This window comes from Liolophura sinensis, chromosome 7 (genome assembly GCF_032854445.1).
Source record: "Liolophura sinensis isolate JHLJ2023 chromosome 7, CUHK_Ljap_v2, whole genome shotgun sequence".
Taxonomy (NCBI): domain Eukaryota; kingdom Metazoa; phylum Mollusca; class Polyplacophora; order Chitonida; family Chitonidae; genus Liolophura; species Liolophura sinensis.
This window is the reverse complement of record NC_088301.1, coordinates 10,133,743-10,145,926: the sequence shown is the minus strand read 5'-3', so window position 1 is coordinate 10,145,926 and position 12,184 is coordinate 10,133,743. Positions and strand designations below refer to the sequence as shown.

General features: G+C 40.9%; 1 protein-coding gene across 2 annotated transcripts in view; it reads right to left on the bottom strand.

Annotated features, from left to right (window-relative positions):
- The window catches only part of LOC135471369 (uncharacterized), a 49,482-nt gene that overhangs the window by 13,619 nt on the left and 23,679 nt on the right, over positions 1-12,184 (bottom strand). The window contains exons 6-14 of one of the 2 annotated variants that reach the window (XM_064750579.1): positions 11,323-11,507; positions 9,709-9,866; positions 8,666-8,828; positions 6,526-6,614; positions 5,467-5,704; positions 5,162-5,319; positions 3,900-4,062; positions 2,699-2,857; positions 1,833-1,988 (exon numbers count right to left, since the gene is read on the bottom strand). In XM_064750579.1, coding sequence (XP_064606649.1) covers positions 1,833-1,988; positions 2,699-2,857; positions 3,900-4,062; positions 5,162-5,319; positions 5,467-5,704; positions 6,526-6,614; positions 8,666-8,828; positions 9,709-9,866; positions 11,323-11,507 — 1,469 coding nt within the window. Of the gene's footprint in view, positions 1-1,832; positions 2,053-2,698; positions 2,858-3,899; positions 4,063-5,161; positions 5,320-5,466; positions 5,705-6,525; positions 6,615-8,665; positions 8,829-9,708; positions 9,867-11,322; positions 11,508-12,184 lie in introns of those variants that run through there. The other variant, XM_064750580.1, reaches the window with a different exon arrangement.

The window sequence follows — 12,184 nt, the reverse complement described above, 5'->3', positions numbered from 1 at the left end:
CAACAAGTTGTCATTGTGACAATACCAACAGGTCGCCTCTGGGGGAATCCCAACAAGTTGTCATTGTGGCAATACCAACAGGTCACCTCTGGGGGAATCCCAACAAGTTGTCACTGTGACAATACCAACAGGCTGCTTCTGGGAGAATCCCAACAAGTCATCATTGTGACAATACCAACAGGTCGCCTCTGGGAGAATCCCAACAAGTTGTCATTGTGACAATACAAACAGGTTGCCTCTGGGGGAATCCCAACAAGTCATCATTGTGACAATACCAGCAGGTCGCCTCCGGGAGAATCCGAACAAGTCATTATTGTGACAATACCAGCAGGTCGCCTCTGGGAAAATCCCAACAAGTCATCACTGTGACAATACCAACAGGTCGCCTCTGGGGGAACCCAACAAGTCGTCATTGTGACAATACCAACAGGTCGCCTCTGGGAGAATCCCAACAAGTCATCATTGTGACAATACCAACAGGTCGCCTCTGGGGGAATCCCAACAAGTCATCATTGTGACAATACCAGCAGGTCGCCTCTGGGGGAATCCCAACAAGTCGTCATTGTGACAATACCAGCATGTCGCCTCTGGGGGAACCCAACAAGTCGTCATTGTGACAATGCCAACATGTCGCCTCTGGGAGAATCCGAACAAGTCATCATTGTGACAATACCAACAGGTCGGCTCTGGGAGAATCCCAACAAGTTGTCATTGTGACAATACAAACAGGTCACCTCTGGGGGAATCCCAACAAGTTGTCACTGTGACAATACCAACAGGTCGCCTCTAGGGGAATCCCAACAAGTTGTCATTGTGACAATACAAACAGGTCGCCTCTGGGGGAATCCCAACAAGTTGTCACTGTGACAATACCAACAGGCTGCTTCTGGGAGAATCCCAACAAGTTGTCATTGTGACAATACCAACAGGTCGCCTCTGGGAGAATCCCAACAAGTTGTCATTGTGACAATACAAACAGGTCGCCTCTGGGGGAATCCCAACAAGTCATCATTGTGACAGTACCAACAGGTCGCCTCTGGGAGAATCCCAACAAGTTGTCATTGTGACAATACAAACAGGTCACCTCTGGGGGAATCCCAACAAGTCATCATTGTGACAATACCAGCAGGTCGCCTCTGGGAGAATCCCAACAGGTCGTCATTGTGACAATACCAGCAGGTTGCCTCTGGGAGAATCCCAACAGGTCGTCATTGTGACAATACCAGCAGGTTGCCTCTGGGAGAATCCCAACAAGTCGTCATTGTGATAATACCAGCAGGTTGCCTCCGGGAGAATCCCAACAAGTCATCATTGTGACAATACCAGCAGGTTGCCTCTGGGGGAATCCCAACAAGTTGTCATTGTGACAATACAAACAGGCCGCCTTTGGGGGAATCCCAACAAGTCATCATTGTGACAATACCAACAGGTCGCCTCTGGGGGAATCCCAACAAGTCGTCATTGTGACAATACCAACAGGCTGCCTCTGGGGGAATCCCAACAAGTCTTCATTGTGACAATACCAGCAGGCTGCCTCTGGGGGAATCCCAACAAGTCGTCATTGTGACAATACCAACAGGTCGTCCTTGTGACTCCATTAATAAATCCCTGTCGCATATACACTAAAAATGGGACATGGTCCATTCCATGTGCGTTATCGCATGTATTGTAGAATCTCACTTGGGTACACCAGGAACACTCTGGCATATTTATGTAATTCGCAGTCTCAGAATAGCAAAAGCAATCACATGTCCTTGAAAACACAGCAATAGCTGATGGAATTATTTGTTATCAGATATATAGCATTACAGTACTAGAGACACATTACCCACCTGGTATGTCTGTGGTGACCCTGACGGCGGTGCTCCAGGCACCCGGGCCATTCACCCCAAGGGCTCGCACACATAGGCTGTAAGCCTGACCAGATCTTAACCTCTCCACTCGGGCTGTATGTAGGTCCCATACCCCTTTGAACTCTATTATTCGGCCTGCACAGGGACAGAAAGAATGGTCAGGTAATCCCCATCTTCAGCCCCTCGTCCAATACCCGGACTTTTTAGGTCAGCAAAAGAATCAAGAGATGTCTCTCATATAATCACAAGAATCCAGTAACTCTTAAATCACAATAAGAATCCAGTGGTCATTCTCAAATAGAAAGAGTCTAACACTCAAATCACCATAGCCATGCACCATAAATCAAACATATTTGCAAATATCAATCACACAAGCATGCACCTTTCAATCTAAATCATCAGATCAATACAGTAATCAATATAAATCAATAATTCTATTCACCTCGCATCCTTCCAGTAATCAACCTCAAATCACCACATCTACGGACCTATCAGTAACATATAACCAAACCCATTCATGTATCAATCATAAATCATCACACCTATCATTCACAAATCACCATACCTATTCAGCTACAAATCACAAACCACTACAACTATTCACCTATCAATCACAAGTCACCACACCCATTCACCTATCAATCACAAATCACCACACCTATTCACCAATCAATCATAACACCCATCACCTGTCAATCACAAATCACCACACCAATCAATCACAAATCACCACACCTGTCCACTTGCCAATCAATCAAGTTTCCTCACAATATTCCCACTCACTCAGTACTTAGTCTCCGTCCGTGCCCTCCTTCAATGCTACCAGCACACAACCCTGTACTTACCTTGCCCGCAAGTACACCTTTCTTCCACCTCTTCACATATGCTGACCTCGTATGACCAGACCTTGACCCGGGCTGACATACATGACAATGGAAACCATGTCAAGGTCACTGAAGTAAATTCCCTTGCTTCGACCTTTATCTTCTGAAGCTTACCAGGTACTGTGAACACACATAAATACGTGTCTGATATTTCTGAAGTAAGTGCTACGGGAGGCCTTATTGGTCATGTTATATAATATGAAACCATGGTTACTTTGGTGAAGTAATCAAGTCATCGTGATCCACTATTATACAACATGTAATGGCCAATTAAGTGGTTTTACCACCATCTACAACTGGGTATTTCAAAATCGTCAGGCACCTATTTTCAGCCTTTTGGGTTACAAACAAAACATTTCTGTTTGGGGTCTATTCCATAAAACCATTTCTGACTTAAGTCAAAAATTTAAACCGCTTCAGAAAGTTTAGTTTTTGGTACTATACGTTGAAATTGTGACACATTTGTCTTACGATAACATTGAAGAAATGGACAAAATTTTAATTTCTAAAACCTTAAGATCGCATTTAGAATTTTGAAACAATACGTGAAGTTTAGTTTTGTTTTTTAATGTGCAGTTTATCATGAGTAATAATACATGAAATTTTTCAACTTTCAGTTTGGTGGGTAAAAATGGCTTCAAAGTACAGTTTTCTTACGGCCCCAGTGGTCAGTCTCGAGATTAAGTAGCTTACAGTGGTGACATCACCAATTATCCCGGTTTAAAAAAGAGCTCTACAGGGGACAGACTGAATGGGTCTGGCCAAATGAAAGTGGGGCTGTGGGAAACAGGCTGAATGGGAATGGGTGACGGGGCGTGCAGGTGGCCTTAAGCTGGCCCTAAGAAGCCATGCAGCATCTGTGTACATGTCATCTTGCCCACACTTTAGCGACACAGCAAAATCAACGATAATGTAATTTCTGAAAAATCTGATCGTTGATGGAAAATATGCATAATATAAGGTGGTAATTCTAAAAATAACCACAAAATTAATTTTTTTTTTACAAAAGTTTAATTCTCTTCATTTGGCATAGAAACATAATCTTTGTTTTATAGTTCCTTTTCATGTATTCTTTAAGTCAAAACTGGATATGTGAAATTGGTCCCTGATGTCAAGAGAGGTAAGATTTTACATAGATTTGTGCACAGGTGCACTGACTTACTTCCTTGTATCTTAAACATGCACGGTGACCACACGATGCCACTGTTCCCCACCTCTGTCTCCATGGAAACGCCAATCACATACTTGGACATGTCTCGATGTTCTGGCATGACCACAGTAGCTGATGTCTGGTTTCCATCAACATCCAGCCACGAGTAGCCATCCTACAACAATAACAACAAGAGCAAACAATGTCACTGATTGGTCGATTTCTCTGATTGCAGGTGTTACAAGCCAAACTAAAAAAAACTCATCATGGCTATCAGTTTAATGAGAGGAGGAATTTGGCGCGCCCGGAATAAACCACCAGTTTATGACAAGTTACTGACACATTTTGTTCCCTTTACTTATTTCAATGATGTTTTACTCAGAAATATTTCACTTACAAGTCTACGGCCAGCTAGCATTATGGAGGGATAGGCAATGGCTTCCGGCAGACCAATATTCGCTTATGTAACACAGATTTCCATATCGTACAAGTGGAAGACAACCAGTCTTCAATGAACATTATCCCACACAAAAAACAGCCACTAAAATGCTTATTTTCACCAAGGCCCCATAAACAAATGAGAGCACAAGGAATTCACAAAGCCGTTTCTGCAGATCGTTTGGTGATAATATTTCTCGGAGGATGAATAATGCACTTCACATATGAAAGAGCAAATTTCAGTACAATTTTAATTCCACTTTGGAGACAAAACTACATTAGCTGGATTGGCCAGTTTTCAGGGCTTCACAAAATGTATAATTTCATCAGTCAACACAGAATATTGCCTTCAGAATATTCTTGAACAATCACCATGCAATCATGCAAAAAGATTACAGAATTACAGCAAATCATATTTATGGTACAATTAAACATTTACTCCGCATGATTTACATGTTATTTTTTGTCTTACCACTATTCTTATAATAATTACACCACCATGCACCCTTTAACAGTAAGTCCATTCATGCCCTTAGCCTAAAATATGAACTCTTTCACACCAACGTGATGTAAAACTAGAGACAAAGGGCAGTTACAGACATTTTTCCCCAAATTACTTTTAATTTGACCAAAAGATGAAAGTTATGTCATTCCGCCCCATTCCCTTCAATAGACATATCTGACCTTGGGACTAGCCATGGTCAGTCCATATCAAAAACCAAAAAAACTTATTTCAAGCTAGCATAATTGTCTCATCACAATTACATGACTTTTTAACAAGGGTTCCTGAGGTATTAATCATGGAAATTAAGGATTACACAAAACATGTATCCTACCGTGCACTGAGCTATGTGTGTGCCTAGCTGAGTTATGTGCCCTTGGCAGTAGTGGATTAGGAACTTTGTAGCTTGGATATCGCCACCTGGTTTGTCCCATGACACGAACCCAAGGCTGCTGTTGGCTTCTGATGTTACCATGGTGACACCTGGTGTAACTGTGGTAAACAAAAGTAACAAATTACCCCATTAAAAAAGAAAAACATAAAAAAATATGTGACTGGCACTTAAGATTAAGATGTAGACACACAGAGACAACTGAGCAGTGCCCAGCTATGGTCACACAAAAACAATACTGAACATACCTTGACTTTCAGGGGGGATAATCAGTGGTTGGGAATAAGGCCCATATCCATGCTTCGTGAGAGCAGCCACTCGCACCTCGTACTGTTTTCCATCTTCCAGATTTAGAGACTTCAACATAGCTTGTGACCCTGCCAATCTATGCTGACTTATGGATTTGCCCTTTGACCCCGAAGTGGGTGGAGTCACGTTAACCAGGTACTCGGTGATCTCCCCTCCCTGATACTTTCTCTCCAGATCCTGAACAATAGAACAAGCATCATTAAAATGCCTGGGATTGGTGGATGACGGTGCTGAATATGTAGACCCACAAAGCTACCTCAATAAGTATATATTTAACGCACCAATATAACACATACTGTGGTGATACGTGAAGAATGGATGAATGATAGTTCCAAACTAAACATTATCTTAACAGCAGAAAAAAGTATTTTAGGAAGCGGACAGGGTCAATTTGTCCTTTATATATTAACAACACTGGGAAAGAAATTTATTTATTTCTGAATAAATTGTGAGAATACTATAAAGTAGAAAAATATATTACAAAAATCTCAGGGAAAGAGACACAGATTAAGGACAAATGGAAAATTTTTTATTACTATTTTACAATACACTTAGACTTGAGTTTAGTGTTGTTAAATTCTTAGGTATGACTCGATTTGGGAGTGAATGATTCTGTCATGTCATGATTTCTAACCACAACAACAACACTTCACGCATCAAAACCTGACTGCTTCAGTGGCTGAATGGTTAGAGCGTCCGCCTCAAGGTCAGGAGACCTGGGACTCAAGAATATTTCACTTATACAACTGCAGCCAGCATTATGGTGGGAGGAAACCCATGACCCAAACCCACAGGTTGCTTGCCGACCTTCTTACGTACGGTCATTCACGTACATGTACCATTACCGTATTTACACCTGATCAAATTAAAACAAGACTTCATTCCTGTGGCAAATTAATAGTTAAAGTAGTTGCAAATCATTTTTAACAACATACATTCAACGCTTCCCCTGCATACCATTGCAAGCTGTTCATGTCGGACATAAATACTTGGCTTACCTGCCAGTACACAGTGAGTTGTCTTCCCTTAGATGAAGAGTGAAACTCTGTGAAAGAGGCATTTGTTAAGCTGGGACTTCCTCTTGGAACTGAAGAAAAGGAACATACATCCATGTTTAAGTTTTTTTACTTCTTTACCTAGGAAATAGACAACAAATTCCGAATCCCCATAATAACTAGGTCAAAACTTGTTCATTCTGATGACGTTACCATGTGGGGTTTCTTGCATCTTTATACACATTAACCTAGTTTACACTAACTGGCTCAACTGATTTAACCATGCATTGACATGTTGAGCAGACAGAGCTACACTGACTTCTGGCATCACACAGGATGTCCAACATGCTCTGTGAGTATCGCTGGAAGAATATTAGGTTTTTAGCGATGTTATTTTGTCCTAGCCTACATAAAAATGTTTTCTGTGAAGACACAACACGTAAAAGGTGGCTTCAAAACAAACACACACAGTCCCTCCTCCAATATGTACGACAAATTCAAACTATTTCGGGACACAAGTTGTCTCCCCTTCGATGTGTTGGTCGCCGTTGTTGGCTGCCGTACTCGCCATCACGTTACCCGGTGATTCTGGCTGAAAACGTCATGAACTGTCAGCTATGAATAGCTCTCTTGTCACACAGATGCAACACACCATGTGATGCAAAGACTGGGGTTTCACGATGTCCCTTGACATGAAATTGATTCTTGCCTGAAATTTAGTCCAAATATGGCAGAAGTATACCAAGGAAAAGACGTTTCGTCAAAAAAACCAAGGACGTACTCTACCAACCCATTGATTGGAACATAAAACTGAAGCTACAATTGTGTGCAGATATGATTTATCTGTTCATCGATGCATAAATCTAAAAAGTCAGAGTTACAATACTTAAGATTTAAGCCCGCTGTTAAGGTAGAACAGCGAGCGCATCTCAGATCATTGCAGGAGTGTGTGAAGCTTGGCACGGTAGTACATTGTTAATCTTATGTCAGCTTCACAGGTGGAGCTAATCCACGTCATGACCGGACTTCTATTCACTACCAACTCAGCAACAGTAGTGATATATAGCACATTCAAGACAGCCTTAAATTTTGGGTACTTTAAGGATAGCAACAAAATAAGTCAACCCCAAGTTTGCTCAATGAGTTGTTTGGTGTTTCACTCCACGCTCACCCACATTTCAGCTCGTTGATGGACACAGGAGAAAACCACTGCACCCTGCCAGGTTTAGTATCATTCTTAGGAATCTTGATTTTATACATGGAGGTGGTCAATTTTAAGGATGAATGAAGCCAGAATATCTAGGGTCAATTTCCGACCTTTGGCAAGTTAAGGACAGCCTTTCCTATGTATGATGAAAGTCATCCGCACCATGTTGGTGGAAGGCAAATGGTCTTCAAGGAATATAACAATGGCCGCTGACCGATTACTGTCAACAAAGTCCCACAAACATTCAGAGTGTGGAAATCTCAGGTTTGTAAAGAACGTTTTGAGACGTAGTGGACACATTTCAAAACCCTTGGTGTTGTGATGATTCCGTGTGTTCAACATGAACAGCTTATTTCCTTTGTACTTTACCTGAAGATTTGACGCCTAACAAAGTCCTTGTCAGACTGCTTATTTAGAGGATTTCAATCCACAAATTCCCTACCAAGGCCCAGGGTTGAACCCAAACCTCACATGTTTTAGTGACTGAAAGACAAGCATCTTAGGGAACCTAAGTGGCTGGGGGGTTAGTGTGCCGGCACAGCGCAATGACCCAGGAGCCTCTCACCAATGCAGTCGCTGTGAGTTCAAGTCCAGCTCATACTAGTCTGCCAGCAAAATGTGGATGGTCATTGGTTTCCTCGCACCACAATGCTGGCCGTCGTATAACGTAAAACACCCATCAAATAAAAGAAATAAATAACAAATGTCTTAACCAATCAGCTAGGACCAATTATCTACATTCTGACTTTAAAGCTGCAGAAGAGGGTTCAACTACCTGTAAATGACAATCACTGATCAAAGACTATAAGTGTCTTCTGGATAAAGCCAACAGACAGCCAGCCTGGCAATGTTGTTTTGCGTGCATGAAAGGGTAAAATATTAAAAAAAGAGAAAAAAAACAAACAACAACTCCGGAAGGATGGCTGCTTCACTCACCACCTTCTAATGTTGTAGTTGTCATAGGTTCTGACGGCTCACTCCAGTAACCTCCAGTCTTTGTCTTTACTCTCACAGAAACCCTGTACTCTGTGTATGGCTCAAGGTCATTCACAAAAACCTTGATTAAAGGATTTGAAGCCTTTCTCCTGATTGGGCCCTTCTGCAACAGTAAGACCAAAGCCTCATTATGCTCAGGGAATGAGGACATGGAAGACAGACCAAAAGAACTGTCAATCAATATTTATATAAAAAAGTTTAACAGTGATTTTTTCTTCCCTTGGAGTTTATATGAGTGTATATTTAATTGATTAAATTGATCAAATTACCAACCTTTACCAGGTAGTATCGAGATAACATATATATATATAATACAAATCCAGCACTGTGTATTAATTGATATATAGATTGATTCACATTCAGCACTATAGTACAGCTATTAGCTTTTTTTAAGGTTGAGTATACAAAAGCTTTTATGTGCACCCATTTAAAAAATCCAGGACAACAAATATTTTTGTAATTCAACCTGTTTATGCTTACTTGCAGTATCTTTTATGAATCTTTTCCTTACCTGACTCATGGCAACTTGATCTGCAAGTCTTAACTGATTTTATGCTTAAAGGCTAATAACTCTGAAAGTACTAAATACGGGGCAACAAATGCATCCCCACATGGTCTCTGTCCTGCCTACAAAGTTTAATCAAAATCCAATAAATACTGTATAAGGAGCTGATGTGTTGACAAGGAATCTTGATCTGCAAGTCTTGATTCTACGTTTAAAGGGCGATAACTCTGGATAGAATTGATGCAGTGCAACCTAATGCCGACAAAGTTTCTTCAAAGTGAAATCAAAACTGCTGGATGATTTAATGCACAAGGTCGTGACGACCACAAATGGACAACCGGATCAAAATCAAACGGATTTATCCCCCAAATTATACACCAACGAGAATTAAAAGTCATAAGCTAGATCTCATTTTAGTGAGATTCGTTAACTGTATGATTCTGATTTGGCTTATATAATCGGTTAACTATATACTCACCCGCCAAACGTGAGCAGTCATACACTCTGTACAGGTGAGGGAGATGTTGTAGATCAGCTTCAGGCGACCGTTGGATGGGAATGTCATGGTCCAGTTCACATGTACTGAGGACTTGTTCACGGCTGACACAGACACTTCCACCACAGGCCGTAACTTCACTGCCAACGCAGAAGTATAACAGAAAACAAAAATTCCATAGTTAGGAACATTTTTCAAGGAACAGATTTTAAATGTGGTCCGAATTGTCTGTTCAAGTAACACAAACGAATAATCATTTCTGTCCAAGAGCTAAGATTTAAATCCTAAATATACTAATACACTTTAAGCAAAACAAAGCAGGTATAGGTTGAATGAATATATATACATACAGGTGTCCGTAAATATAAATGCTTCGTCACTTTTGAAGTTACAGAAAGTTAATACTTTAACAAGATTGTGTAACAAGATTGTGGCTAGCTTGCGATGTCAAGGTTGCGGATAGCTTGCAGCAAGATTGCGGCTAGCTTGCAGTTGTGTAGCAAATTAGGCTTCCAACAAGTTAGCGCAACCTTGCAGTTAAGTTCTTGAAAGCTAACCAGATACTTCACAAATGTTAAGCTTGCAAAAATGACTTGCCTTTTCCACAATCAAGCTTGACCATCTTGGGCATATCTCAATAGGATCAAAGGGAATTGCATACGATAACTGTCAAGCACATGCTTTATTACAGGGACTTTACCCATTTCATGCAGCAAAAAAGGCGGGGATGAAACAAATTTCTGCTCAAGATGGGCCGTATTCCATCATATTGTACAAAGCTTGCAGTATTCCCATTTATATCTGAAGTCTGCAGTGTTCCGTTATAACCTAAGTCTGCAGTGTTCTGTGATGACCTAAGTCTCTAGTGTTCTGTGATGACCTAAGTCTCTAGTGTTCTGTGATGACCTAAGTCTGCAGTGTTCTGTGATAACCTAAGTCTCTAGTGTTCTGTGGTGACCTAAGTCTCTAGTGTTCTGTGATGACCTAAGTCTGCAGTGTTCTGTGATAACCTAAGTCTCTAGTGTTCTGTGATGACCTAAGTCTGCAGTGTTCTGTGATAACCTAAGTCTGCAATGTTCTGTGATAACCTAAGTCTGCACTGCTCAGTTATAACCTAAGTCTGAAGTGTTCTGCTTTCACCTAAGTTTGCAGTGTTCTGTTATAACCTAAGTCTGCAGGGTTCTGTTTTCACCTAGGTCTGCAGTGTTCTGTTATAACCTAAGCCTGCAGTGTTCTGTGATAATCTAAGCCTTCAGTGTTCTGTGATAACCAAAGTCTGCAGTGTTCTGTGATAACCTAAGTCTGCAGTGTTCTGTGATAACCTAAGTCTGCAGTGTTCTGTGATAACCTAAATTTACAGTGTTCTGTTATAACCTAAAACTCTGTTATAACCTAAATTTACAGTGTTCTGTTATATACTATGTCTGCTGTGTTCCAAGTTTCGCTCCAGTGTCCACTTTCATGGTTGTCTTTATTGGGGATCAAAAAGCACCCTCCAAAGATGACAAATTTTATGCCCACCACCAAAAACACATCCCGCCACATGAACACCAGACAATATAAAAAAGGTATATGTAACTTTCTATGTGAGCCTACCTATGGCTTTAGTGTCAACAAGCTGTGGATCCGAAGATGTTGAACCCAGCACGTTGCTTGCGTTAACCCAGATAAGGTAGAAGTAGCCTGGCCGGAAGTAGTCCCCGCCATTGTGTTGTTCATGCTTGAACCACTTACAAGCCATTGCCTTTTGAGGGTTGTGGCATGCGTAGTCATGCACAAGGCTGAAGGGGAGGAGGCAAAGGAGAGTATAAGCACATGATTTATAAGGCTGGATGCACATTTTTCGTGAAGTTCACGAAATGAGTGAGGGGTTAAACTTTTTTGTAAAGAGCTGAAGTCAAGTGTTTAATAAAGGGAGGATGAGGGAACAACATGTAAAAGTATGTCTTCATATGCATGTTTTTCAGGAAAAATGAAATAGAATGTGCCATGGGAACATACAAATGTTCCTGTTAAAATGGGGTCATCTTGCATGAATTTTATACATACTATAACAGTATTTACCAGAAACTTGTTGGAATGGATTCCTGATAATTTACTGTTGTAATCAACGCCTTTGATGCATACACATTAACTCTTACGTCTAACATTACATTAACATAACTTCACTCAGGACTATGAAGTGCAATGCACCGCTTTCTACATTCACTTTACATCACTGCCACCACTTGCAAAGATATAATTAAAAATGCCAAGGTCACGCTGGTCACAATGAAACACAAAAAGTCTGTCTCAACCTTTGTTTCTAACAATAGTTTAAACACATGCGATCTCTACATTTAAAGTGTGTACCAGAAGGTACTTGAAAGAATTTTACTGGTTAAATAGTTCAGCGTGCGAACACCAATGATGAGGCTGCAAAGGTCAAGCTTGTCTAGTGGTGGCAGTGATGTAAAGC